This window comes from Podarcis tiliguerta, assembly GCF_965153285.1.
Source record: "Podarcis tiliguerta genome assembly, chromosome: 5".
In the NCBI taxonomy this organism is placed as follows: domain Eukaryota; kingdom Metazoa; phylum Chordata; class Lepidosauria; order Squamata; family Lacertidae; genus Podarcis; species Podarcis tiliguerta.
Window position 1 is genome coordinate 84458964 of NC_139538.1, and position 13684 is coordinate 84472647.

Genomic DNA, 13684 nt, shown 5'->3' on the forward strand with positions numbered 1-13684 from the left:
CATTCTGTGTTCTTTATATTATGCTGTGAACCGCCCTGAGATCTACGAATGAAGAGTGGGATACAAATAAATAATAATAATAATAATAATAATAATAATAATAATAATAATAATTTGTACCCCGCCCATCTGGCTGGGTTTCCCCAGCCACTCTGGGCGGCTTCCAACAAACATTAAAAATACAATCAAAACTGAACAAATAATGATGACAGCAAGAGATCAAGGAAGAGGAGAAAACAAGAGGCTGTTCAGAGAAAGGGAAAAAGAAGCAGAGGTACTCACATAGCCCACTGTAGCTTTTCGTTCTTGATGGAGCTATACAAAGCCTGCGGAGAGAAAAAGAAGTATAAGTGTCGTCAGAATTTTAACTGAGTCATTACAAAGAGAAAAATGAGTGGAGTTCAACCAGGCGCCAGGGACAGTGCTCCCTCAGAACCAACTGTTATGTACTGAAATTCTCACCCTGGGCCAGCAGGGGGATACTGTAGATAGTTTTCACTCAGGTCCACATATGCAAATAAGGGATTGAAAGTGACGTTCAGTGATTGGATAGTTACAGAAAATGGTTACTGTTGCATTCTAGTGGAGCTCTATAAAAGCAGGCTGGCTGAACCCTTCAGTTCAGTTCTGTTCTGGCCTGTGAATAAACAAGAGCTGTTTGAAGAATTGCTGTGTCGTCTGATATGTTCACCCACAACTTAACACCAACATTTCTGCTTCCAATCCAGACAGAGCAAATTCCTCCCCCCCCCCGTGCACTGTTCTGGGGGTCCTCGGACCCTTCCAAGGGGATTTGGGGAGGTCCCCGCTTCACTAGCAGGGCTTTTTGGGCTTGCTTCCACTAGTGCAACAACTCAGCCCAATGTTCTTAAGATGCATATATCATTCATGTTTAGAGTAACGGTAAGAGGCAACTCAGCATTTAATCCTAAGCAGTGGATGCAGCCCAGTTTGAGATGTCAAGTGCTTGGAAACGAGAACCAACGCTAGCCCAGTTCGTATGCATGGGAGTGAAAATTGTTCAGAATGTGCAACACGGTGATAATAAGGGATTAGATAAAAGGGAGCTGAAGTGGGGGAGGGGGGGAATCAGGAAGGTCAACTGCCTCCAGGAAGACCAGAGGTTATTTTTTAAAAAAAAAAACTAATCACAGAAGCTCAGATAAAAGATACGCAATCCAAAATGATGCTACAGATGAGTAGCAGATGCAAACAAGCTACGGGAGCCAGAAAGGCAGTTTCCAGGGGTTAGCAGCACTGAAAATTTCTCCTCCACAATCAGTGGGAATTGAATTCGTAGCTGTGGTGTCACAATCTTGCACGTGCTTATGTGAAAGTAAGCTTCGCTGAAAACAGAGACTTTCCTCCAGGGCAGGGCTGTCTTACCCATAGGCGCTAGGGGTGCGGGGCACCCAGGCGCCGGGCTCCCAGGGGCGCCAGGCTGAGAGTCCAGGGACCGAGAGTTGAGTCTGGGGTCTCAATCTCCATCGGTCGGAGCACTGCGACAGGCTCTTCTGCTGTGGGCGGCTCTGTGCCGTGAGTTTGGGGGTGACCGAACCCAGTGGCGTAGCGTGGGTTGTCAGCACCCGGGGCAAGGCAAGTAATTTGCGCCCCCTAACCCGGGGCAAGGCAAGTAATTTGTGCCCCCCCCGCTGCACTGTCCCTCCCCCAGATAGTCCCTCGCTCTCTCTCCGCACCGCACCGCACGCCTGGCACCCTCCCCTCCACAGTGGGCGGCGACCTGGCGGCTCGGATCGGATTTGCACAGCCAGCACTGCAGTGAGAGAGAGTGAGCCAGGTAGGGGCAGAGAGCTGCGAGTGCGAGCGCGCCCCCCCAATGTTGCGCCCGGTGCGGCCGGCCCCCCCTGCACCGCCCATGCTACGCCACTGACCGAACCAGCGAGACGCTTAGGCGGCTGGCCAGCTCGGCCCTCCTGTGCGCCTGGGACTGGGCAACCTGGGGGGGGGGGGTGCCAGGCAGATCTTTGCACCCCAGCGCTGCATATGCTTAAGACAGCCCTGCTCCAGGGTCCTTGTACATACAATTGTGCTGCTAATTATAGTGTTTACCCTCATTAACAGGGAAGAAGAAGAGGAGGAGGAGTTTGGATTTGATATCCTGCTTTATCACTACCCAAAGGAGTCTCAAAGCGGCTAACATTCTCCTTTCCCTTCCTCCCCACAACAAACACTCTATGAGGTGAGTGGGGCTGAGAGACTTCAGAGAAGTGTGACTAGCCCAAGGTCACCCAGCAGCTGCATGTAGAGGAGTGGGGAAGCGAACCTGGTTCACCAGATTACGAGTCTACCGCTCTTAACCACAATACCACACTGGGAGATTGCAGGCTTACAGAGAGATCTCAAGAAGGTTTACTCCGATTATAGAAGTCACAAATTTAATTAAAAAAAATCTGTATTATCATCAGCATATTGCTAACAATGCACCCCAGAAACCTACTTTACCAGATACAGGAAAAACGGTAGATCTGTTCTATGTGGGCTCACCAAAAGCACTGGAGGGAATAATTATAGGACTGGAAGTGATGGTCCTCAGCGCCATTTAGGGGGCTGGATCTAGCCCTCTGGTCAGCTGGCGGGTCTGCGGACTGGATTGATTCTCCAAATGCAACTGTTTCGAAACCCCAACGACCCTGCCAAATGCTACAAGTGATGAAAAGCTTTCCTCCGCTTCATTTAAAGGGGAACAAAAATGTTTCCAAAGGTTACAAAAGACAGCCCACATTTTTTCATTATTAATATCCAGGGCAGTGGATGTATTAGACCAGGCATCCTCAGCCTGCCGCCTTCCAGATGTTTTGGCCTACAACTCCCATGATCCCTAGCTAACAGGACCAGTGGTCAGGGATGATGGGAACTGTAGTCCAAAACATCTCGAGGGCCGAAGGTTGGGGATGCCTGTATTAGACTGATATCTGAAGCTCAATTCAGGTAAGGCTGGAGTTCTGTCAGTGTGTGGGGTCCTAAGCTGGACAGATCATGGAATCATAGAGTTGGAAGAGACCACAAGGGCCATCGAGTCGAACCCCCTGCCAAGCAGGAACACCATCAGAGCACTCCTGACATATGGTTGTCAAGCCTCTGCTTAAAGACCTCCAAAGAAGGAGACTCCACCACACTCCTTGGCAGCAAATTCCACTGTCAAACAGCTCTTACTGTCAGGAAGTTCTTCCTAATGTTTAGGTGGAATCTTCTTTCTTGTAGTTTGGATCCATTGCTCCGCGTCCGCTTCTCTGGAGCCGCAGAAAACAACCTTTCTCCCTCCTCTATGTGACATCCTTTTATATATTTGAACATGGCTATCATATCACCCCTTAACCTCCTCTTCTCCAGGCTAAACATGCCCAGCTCCCTTAGCCGTTCCTCATAAGGCATCGTTTCCAGGCCTTTGACCATTTTGGTTGCCCTCCTCTGGACACGTTCCAGTTTGTCAGTGTCCTTCTTGAACTGTGCTGCCCAGAACTGGACACAGTACTCCAGGTGAGGTCTGACCAGAGCAGAATACAGTGGCACTATTACTTCCCTTGATCTAGATGCTATACTCCTATTGATGCAGCCCAGAATTGCATTGGCTTTTTTAGGCACGGCCTGTTCTCCTTGGATTGCATCCCCTCTGAAGGTGCAGGTACATAGCTTGGGGGCACGTCTGGAGCCATTACTGTCGCTTGAGGCTTATGTGGTAGCATGAAGGGCCTTCCATCAGCTTGGGCTGGTGGCCAAGCTATGTCCCTATCTGGACAGGGATATCCTTACTTTTCTTGTCTACGGAAATGCATTATAGGTGGGGCTGCCTTTGAAGACAGTTCAGAAACTGTGGCTGTGCCCCATCTGAGAGAGGTCCAGGGCATGGGTAGGCAAACTAAGGCCCGGGGGCCGGATCCTGCCCAATCGCCTTCTAAATCCAGCCTGCAGACGGTCTGGGAATCAGCATGTTTTTACATGAGTAGAATGTGCCCTTTTATTTAAAATGCATCTCTGGGTTACTTGTGGGGCATAGGAATTCGTTCATTTATTCCCCCCCCCCAATATAGTCCAGCCCACCATATGGTCTGAGGGACAGTGGACCGGGCCGCTGCTAAAAAAAAGTTTGCTGACCCCTGGTCCAGAGGGTGGCAACTCAAGAACAGCCCTTCTCTGTGGTGGCTCCTCATTTACGGAATGCTCTCCCCAGGGCAGCACACCTGGCACCATCACTGCCTTTTTTTCAGGTGCCAGGCAAAAATATTGTTATTCACCCACGGCTTTGGACCTTAATTTTCTACCTATCTTTCAGTGGGGTGGAGCCGGATCTGTTTAATCCGGATAGTACTTGCGTGTTTTAAGATACCCATACAGTGGTGCCCCGCAAGACGAATGCCTCGCAAGACGGAAAACCCGCAAGATGAAAGGGTTTTCCGTTTGCAGAGGCGCTTCGCAAGACGAATTTCCCTATGGGCTTGCTTCACAAGACGAAAATTGACGAAAAATTTTTTCCGCTCCAAAACGCTTTTTTCTGAAGCGCTAAGCTGCTAAAAGCATTTTAGCAGCAAAACCGCTAATCCCTTAAGCCTTAAAAAGCCGTTTTTAGCCCTTAAACTGCCAATAGCGCTAATAGCGCTACTCCGCTAATGGGCTTGCTTCGCAAGACGAAAAAACTGCAAGACGAAAAGACTCGCGGAACGGATTCTTTTCGTCTTGCGAGGCACCACTGTACTTACTCAGAGATATACAAAAAATACACGCCCATTACAAAGTATCTTTTTTATAATAGGCTGATGTAAAATAGCTACTTAGTCTCAAAAATAAAAGGGAGAAAAGGAGAAAGGAGAAAAGACGAGGGGAAAAAAAACTAAAGAAAGAAAGAGAGAATTAAGAATAAAGAATAAAGATACAGTATTCAGTCTGTAAGATCCAACCATTCTTCCTATAAACCAGTATTTCCCCCCATCTTCAACTCCAGCTGCTACAAGTTCATTTTGTCTTTCACTCAAAAGGTCCGTAAGAAATTTCTAATCCTTAACAAATGCCAGTAATGGTGTTTTCTCTAATTTTCTTTAATTAAGCATGTTAACTTTGCCATCTCAGCCAAGTCCAAGAGTTTTATCAGTCAGTCTTCTATAGTGGGTAAGGCTGCATTTCCCCATCTTTGTGAATTATTATATTTGTTTCCAATGTTCATTTTGGTAAGCTGCTTTGAGCTTCACTTTTTGGGGGGAGAAAAGTGATGAATAATAATAATAATAATAATAATAATAAATAATAATAATAATATTAAGTAGCCTGTTTGTTTATTCTAAACAGAAGTCTGAAAGAGCAAAAACCATGGAGCAGCTTGTGTAAGGTTGCTGATAAGTAAAATGCAGACACCTACAGGCCTTGCCCTCAAATATGGTAGGTTGTTTTTTTTTAAGGAGGTGGGGTTACTCCCCAACGTATATAAAAAAACCAGACTTTAAAAAAGATATGCTTTAGGAGTTTCAGTTATATTGAGTCTTTTAAAACTGGTTTAAGGCAAGGCTAGCCTTTTAACAGTCAAAATACCACACACCTCTTACAAGTCACCCAATACTTTCTATCCACACACTCTGAATAAAAGCCTGCTTTTATATCTCCAAGGAAAACAAGAGCAGAAGATCTGAGAATAGACACCTGACCCTTCCTACAATTCCCATCAAGCCTGACTCTTGCTAGCTAGGGATGATGGGAGTTGTAGTCCAAAAACAGCTGGAGACCCAAGTATAGGAAACACTGTAGGGCAGGCACGGCCAAATTCGGCCCTCCAGCTGTTTTGGGACTACAACTCCCATCATCCCTAGCTAACAGGACCAGTGGTCAGGGATGATGGGAATTGTAGTCCCAAAAATAGCTGGAGGGCCGTATGGTCGATAGAGAGATTTATAAGCATGATAAAAAAATTGTTTTTATATGTGACAACAGCAGCAAAAAAACTATTAGCCCTGCGATGGAAGCAAGAAGAACTACCAACAAAAGAAGAATGGCAAATGAAACTGATGGACTATGCCGAGTTGGCGAAATTAACTGGAAAAATTTGGAACCAGCAAAACCAGACTTTCCTGAAAGATTGGAAGAATGATATATTTGAAAGGCAATTGTAATCAATTGACATCGCTTGTAGGGTTGCAAGAAGTTTTGAATTATATGAATTCTTGCGAAAAAGGACTAAGAAGGAGTTTATTTAAGATTTGGATTTTATAGCAATAACTTATAAAAATAAAATGCAAAATCAGAAAGATAGAAAACCATTAATTGAGGTTGACGGAAGTCCTAGGCTGTGATAGCCAAAGGTTTGTTATATTGTATAAGATGGGATGTTATGTTTGGAAAACGTGTGCAAAACCAATAAAAATTATATATATATATATAAATAGCTGGAGGGCCAAGTTTCGCCATGCCTGCTGTAGGGTCAAAAGGAACCAAATCTATTCACTGTATGATCCTTTCTTAAGTGTGGCGGGCATGTGGCTTCTTTTTAAGTCTTCGGTTTTCACCAAGACACATTTAAGGGATTTGCCAGGTAGAAAGGACCCTAGGAAACTGCTTTATACAAGAGTTAGACCACTGGTTTGTCTAGCCTGGTATCATTGACACTAAACAGCAACTTCCTATGGTTTCAGGCAGGGGTCTTTTCAAACCTGAAAGAGATGCTGGGGACTAAATTTTTACAGCGAAATTCTACAACTAGGCTAGGGCCTTCCCTGGGCTACAACTCCATTTTCAAGGGGCAGTGGCGTAGCGTGGGTTGTCAGAACCCGGGGCAAGGCAAGTAACTTGCGTCCCCCCCGCTGCACTGTCCCTCCCCCAGATAGTCCCTCGCTCTGTCTCCGCACCGCACGCCTCGCACCCTCCCCTCCACAGTGGGCGGCGACCTGGCGGCTCGGATCGGATTTGCACAGCCAGCACTGCAGTGAGAGAGAGCGAGTGAGCCAGGTAGGGGCAGAGAGCTGCGAGTGCGAGCGCCCCCCCCCAGATGTTGCTCCCGGTGCGGCCGGGCCTCTCCTGCACCCCCCACACTACGCCACTGTCAAGGGGGAAACTAAATCAGAGCTGGAATGCTCAACCATGGGTTACATCTACTATGCAGTGTTAGAACCTCAGATATATAAGCTGGGTGCCAAATGGCTGCTTAAACCAAGGTTACAATTGCTGAAATTGAAAGTCTAGCTGCCATTTCTGGGCAAAACGGCTCTTCTTTTTCAAATGATGGGAGCGACTGTGATTGATAGACTATTGTATTTTAATATACACTATTGTATTTTACTATTCTGCTGGTAGCCGCCCAGAGTGGCTGGGGAAACCTGATGTGTGGGCTATAAATAATAAATTATTATTAATTATTATTATTATTAATTATTATTATTATTATTATTATTATTATTATTATTATTATTATTCTCAGGTAAACAGCTGTCTAGTTCAGATGACAACCTTGAGCTAGGTTAAGAACTCTAAGAACTTAAGGAAGAAAAGTCACTTGATCCAGGGCCAGTCCACATATCTATTGACCTATTCTGAGCTCTTTTTCTTAATGGTGACATGAACCATTCATAAAATAAGAACTGTGAGCAGGGCAGATGGGTGGTTAAGTGAAGACAAGCAACAACAGTTAACTGTTCGTTGCTCCTGCTCAGGCTAACAGCATTTAGGTTCCTGAAATTCATTCTGATTGCGCAGATGAAATATAACTGATAGAACTCTACAGGGTGGGGTATTAGTGTGTGAAAACTGCCCCGATCCAATGATCCCCAGGCATGCACCTCCATTTGGTGGAAATGTCAGGCACCATCCTGGCACCCAGACATCTTCACTTGGTCTCAGCTGGTCGTTAGGGGATCCCTGACCATTAGGTCCAGTCATGACCGACTCTGGAGTTGCAGTGCTCATCTCGCTTTATTGGCCGAGGGAGCCGGCGTACAGCTTCCAGATCATGTGGCCAGCATAACTAAGCCGCTTCTGGCGAACCAGAGTAGCGCACGAAAACGCTGTTTTCCTTCCTGCCGGAGCGGTACCTATTTATCTACTTGCACTCTGACATGCTTTCGAACTGCTAGGTTGGCAGGAGCAGGGATCAAGCAACGGGAGCTCACCCCGTCACGGGGATTCGAACCGCCGACCTTCTGATCGGCAAGTCCTAGGCTCTGTGGTTTAACCCACAGCGCCACCAGGTGGTCGTTAGCGAGGTGCAAAATGCGCCTGGCTAATTTCAAACACTGCTGTTAATGTTCTGTGAACCTCTTGCACTTTGAGCTGAAATCACTCACAAAACCAGCTACCATCGTTAAATTCACGGATCCTTTCCTCCTCATATTTGAAACCTTGAAGAATTTCAACCAATGCACCATTCTGCCCCCCGGGAGATGAAATGTGCCGTCAAAAATAGAAGCAATTATATAGCTGCCCAGGATGAGGCTTTATGAACCGTAAGAAAAACAGCTTCATTTTTCTTCTCACCTGAGTTAGTTAAAAGCTCTTCATTAACTCTGGGCAGGCAGACGTCAAAAACTAAAGCAGCCACAGCTATATTGATGGGAGAGACTTTTTAGGAAGGTCACAGCCTTCTCTGGAAGAGCACAGAACTTGCTGGCCTCACCAAAAATGTTCTTCCCTCAGCCTGGGGCAGGCAATTTCCAAAACCTCAGGGAAAGAGATAAACTGCTCTGAAGGTCTTGCTCTAGAACAGGGATGGGAAACCTGTTGCCTTCCAGAAACCTCATGGTGCAGTGGGTTAATGCACCTGGCTGCTAACCAGAAGGTTGGTGGTTCGAGCCCACCCAGCGATGGCTGTGGACAGGTTCCTGCATTGTGATTCTATGAAATCTAACTCCTTTCACCCTGACCAGTGGCCATACTGGAAGCAGGAGTTCCACAATATCTGGAAGCCCTGAGGTTAGCCACTCCTGGCGTAGAGGAAACACCTGCGACCCAGCGGCAGGCCGTGCAGACAGGATGCGAGCAGCTTTCAAAAGCAAGGCAAGGCAAATATTTGGCTGAACAGTGAGTAAAGCAAAATCACAGAGGTAGCCTTTCTCACCAGATAATTCACCCGTCTCCCTCACCCTGGGGAGAATGATTTGCAGAAGGAAAGGGAAGCTGAACATCTCAATCAATCCACCAAGTTTGGGGTAATTGCATTCCTCACCTCTCAAGTAATGGCCTCTGTGTGATGATGGGGGGGGGGGGGCTGAGCTCTGCCTGCAAAGGGGAAAGATAACTCTAACGTTGTGGACGTGTTAGCAAAGAGCTGGTGCTCTCTGAATCAGGCCCACATCAGCAGCTGTGGTTCTTTTCCTTACGCTTTCCTCCCTGTTTGTCCCAGAACCCGCATTGTCCTATATACTTCCACTTACTGAGCTATGGCTGGGGGGAATGACCAGGGGAGACAGGGAGGAGGAGAACTCAAGGGAACTAATTAGCCGCTCCTGCTTTTCCTCCAGGAAGTCCCTTGCACCTCCAAGGGATGGCTGGGGGACACATTTCATTGAATCACATACAGTTGTACCTCGGAAACCGAATGCCGTGGGAGTTGAATGTTTCGGCTCCCGAACCCGGAAGTGAGTGTTCTGGTTTGCAAACGTTCTTTGGAAGCTGAACGTTCGAAGCAGCTTCTGCGGTTTCCGACTATGTGCAGGAAGCTCCACCTCGGTTGTCGAATGTTTTCGGAAGTCGAATGGACTTCCAGAACGGATTCCGTTCCAACAACCAAGGTACGACTGTAATTGTAAGTTAGAAGGCTCTCCAAATGGCCATGCCTTCGGGTGAATTAGCAGCTTAACCACTGTATCTTTCGCTCTATAAGACGCACCAGACCACAAGACGCACCTAGTTTTTGGAGGAGGAAAACAAGGAAAAAAAATTCTGAATCTCAGAAGCCAGAACAGCAAGAGGGATCGCTGCGCAATGAAAACAGCAACCCCTCTTGCTGTTCTGGCTTTTGTGATAGCTGTGCAGCCTGCATTCACTCCATAAGACGCACACACAATTCCCCTTATTTTTTAGGAAGGGGGAAAAGTGAGTCTTATAGAGCAAAAAATACCGCACCCTACCTGGTCCTCGGGTGCTCCTTGGCCACACCCATCCCCAGGCCACGCCCTTCACAAGCCCTGTATGATGCCACCCTTGAGGGCTTCTTCCAGGCTGAAATGTGTCCTCAAACTCTGATGGTGTCTCTTGCCTGGGTGGAAGTTGGAGAAGGGGCTTGTGTAGAAACTAGCCTACACAACTGAGGGGCATTTTTCCTGCTCCGCCCACTTCTGGCTTTGGTCCTGCCCACCACTGACATGGTCCCTTCTCCCTCAAAGATTGCCCAAAATCAACATGGGTCCTCTGCCTGAAAAAGGTTCTCCCCAAGCCTGTTTATATATATATATTGCTGAGAAGTGAACACGCTAGCCGTCGTTCCACGCGAATCCTCAATAGCTGCCGCTGAGTGTTGGGTGCCAAGAGCTGCTGCATGCTGGCAAACATGCTGGGAGGGGGCGGCTGCAGCTTCTGCCTGGAAGCAAAAACATGCCAAAAATCTCTATGCGCGTCAGCTGAGTGACGGAAAGCACCGAGCCTCCAACTGCTCCACACTTTCATATGGAGTGCACCATTAGGCTTGGTATCCTTCCCTACCCCACCCCCTCAAAAAACACCCCCTACTCCCTTGTATGAACAGAACTGAATGCTCACACACACACAAAGATAAAATAAAAATTAGAAGAAGTCCATATCCATAACTAACTGGACCATAAAGGTAAAGGGTAAAGGGACCCCTGACCATTAGGTCCAGTCATGGCTGACTCTGGGGTTGCAGAGCTGATCTCGCTTTATTGGCCGAGGGAGCCGGTGTTTGTCTGCAGACAGCTTCCAGGTCATGTGGCCAGCATGACTAAGCCGCTTCTGGCGAACCAGAGCAGCGCACGGAAACGCCGTTTACCTTCCTGCCAGAGCGGTCCCTATTTATCTACTTGCACTCTGACGTGCTTTCGAATGGCTAAGTTGGCAGGAGCTGGGACCGAGCAACGGGAGCTCACCCCGTCGCGGGGATTTGAACCGCCGACCTTCTGATTGGCAAGTCCTAGGCTCTGTGGTTTAACCCACAGCGCCACCCGCGTCCCATAACTGGACCATAAAGATGAGTGGAAAACTAATCAAATAGTGCTGCATCTCTTCATAAAAATATTGTGGCCCGAAGCAGCTCTGAAGCAGGAAAGAAAGAAAACTTGACATGGCCACTTTTATTTTGAAGACAGGCAGCTCTGCGCTCAGCTGTTGAGTTAGAGAGCTGACCAAACAGCACATCCAAACCTCCCAGCAGAGTTTAGAAAAAGCAGGAGGGAGAAAAGGGCACCCCCCAACAAAGTCAGGAACCTCCCATAAACTCCCCTTCATGTTTGTTTTGTGCCCTATAAGTCACTTTTTCCTCCAAGGAGCTCAAGGTCCAGCATGTCGTTCACCCGTTCCTCATTTAATCCCGCAAACAACCCTGTAAGGTAGGTTAGGCTGAGAGCGAAGGCAGTGACTGGCCCAAGTGGGGATTTGAACCCTGATCTCCCAGGTCTGAGTGCGACACTCAAACCACACCACCACTCTGGCTGTCTTGCAGCTCTCTCCCTCTGAGCTGAACTGTGGTGGGAAGCAAAAAGAAGGGGCAGCAGCAGCAGCTCCTGCCTTCTCCTCTTTTAAGCAACGCAATATGGAGTACCTAGGCTGGAAAGAATGTTCAAGTTGCCACTGCTATCTGCGCACTCTCTCTCTCTCTGTGTGCAGCTCAGAGGGCTGAGCATGCAAAGGGAAGACACCTCATCTTTGCTGGTCCAGGTTCTCTTTCTGGATGCTGCAGCAGTGGGGATTCAGCCCAGCCAGCCCAATCCCTCTCGCTGGGCCACCCAGAGGGAGACGGAGCCAGAGGAAGGCAGCTGCTAACTCCGTACAATTGCTCAGCTTAGTTTTCTCTAGGCAGCAAGGACATGACAAGGGGGGGTTGCTGCTGCCAGTTCTCCACCCCATTCCTCTGCCCTCTCTTTCTCTCCCTCTTGGCAGGGCAGCAAGGAGGGCTTCCCAAGTCCAGCACAATCCCCAATGATGCACCACCCACAGGCAGACTCCGCACACAAATTTCAAGTTCCTAGGCAGCCCCATGGACCAGTGGCGTAGCGTGGGGGGTGCAGGGGGGGGGCGGCCGCACCGGGCGCAACATCTGGGGATTAGGGTTAGGGGGCGCAAATCCATGGGGTAGGGGGCGCAAATTACTTGCCTTGCCCCGGGTGCTGACAACCCACGCTACGCCACTGCCATGGACCCCGTTTCTCCGCCAGTGCTGCTACCCACTCCAGACTACAATGAATTACGACCCTTAGCCCAGAGAACAAAATAGAAACTCCTTCATTTCCGAATCTCCCTTTCCCCAGCCCCATTTGCCAAAGGACAAAATGTACAAAAAGACTGCAGAGGTTTTGCACGATGCTTCCAGGTAGAACCAATATCTTAATTAGCTGCAAACTAATTTTTCTATACCATACAGCAACCAGTTAGCAGTGTGCGGGAATTTCTCGTTCAGAAAACGTAGGAGCTGCGAAACGAGAAACTTTTTTTAAAAAAACAACAACACACCGCTGATTGAAAAGGACTATTTACGTCAGCACGATTCGTACCAAGCCGCCCTGCCCATCGCCCCTGCGCGAAACAAATGTACCCGAAGGCGTGCACCCAGAGGTGTGGGTGTCGACGGGAGCTACCCAGGGCTGTGCGTGGGTTTGCCACATGACATGCCTACTCTGACTCGCAGGATGCGAGACTGTATGGGCGACGGGGGCGGTATGGGCGACAGGAGCTGCCATCCTCTGCGCACCTGCCCGCTGCATTTCTAACTATACGTGCGTAAGGTGCAGCCGCGAGTCTGCAATTGGCCACGAGACGAGGAGGAAAAGCAGGGTGGGGGAGAGAGGGAGAGGCGTCATCCGTGCTCTGCTTTCAACTCATGCCCGTTTACACCTGTGGGGAGGAAGCCTCAGGTGCCACGCGGCCCCAATCGTGTGCGCAAGAGAGAGAGAGAGCAGGGGCAGCCAAGCCCCCTCCGCCTGGGCGTTGCTGGGTGTGCAGGGATGCCAACTTGAATAAAATATTGGGGGGGGGGAGAGTAAGCCCCGCCCTGCATAATCAATCACAAGATGCCGTGCGCGCACAACATCTGAATGGCAATCCCAATCAATTTTGGGGGGGTCGGCCCCCTCAACTATTTTATTGGGGGCCCCCGAAGAGACCTGTGCCCCTAGGAATTGGCTCCAAGAATATTTCACTGGAAGGGGTGGGGAAAGGGACCTTAGTCCCTAGGAGTTGGCTCCTGGGGCTGGGCGGGAGCGCGTGGAGCGGAGAAGCGAGGCCGGCGGTGGCGCAGACGCGCGCCACGCTCCGGCTTTTTCCGACGGCAGTACCCGGGGCGAGGCTCCCTCCGGCGGCCGGCCGCCTCCTTTTCCCCGTTGCCCACCCCACCCGGCGCCGCTCGATCCCTTACCGGCTGCTTCTTCTTCCTGCGACTCTGCAGGCGGCTGACCACCAGGTCGGTATAGAGCACGGGCTTGAGGGTGCGCGAGCGCTGCGGCCAGCCGTAGCAGAAGGTCTCCATGCCGCGGCAGTTGCGCCCGTAGCGCACCGAGCACATGGAGCGCGAGCGGAGGCGCCCGGCGCT

The 13684-nt window shown here is 49.2% G+C and overlaps 1 protein-coding gene across 3 annotated transcripts in view; it reads right to left on the bottom strand.

The window, feature by feature from the left end:
• PSD (pleckstrin and Sec7 domain containing) overlaps positions 1–13684 on the bottom strand; it is a gene marked incomplete at its 5' end in the record, with an annotated part of 111179 nt that overhangs the window by 38267 nt on the left and 59228 nt on the right. For all 3 annotated transcript variants that reach the window (XM_083440322.1, XM_083440321.1, XM_083440323.1), the window contains one exon: positions 283–326. In XM_083440322.1, coding sequence (XP_083296448.1) covers positions 283–326 — 44 coding nt within the window. The remainder of the gene's footprint in view (positions 1–282; positions 327–13684) is intronic.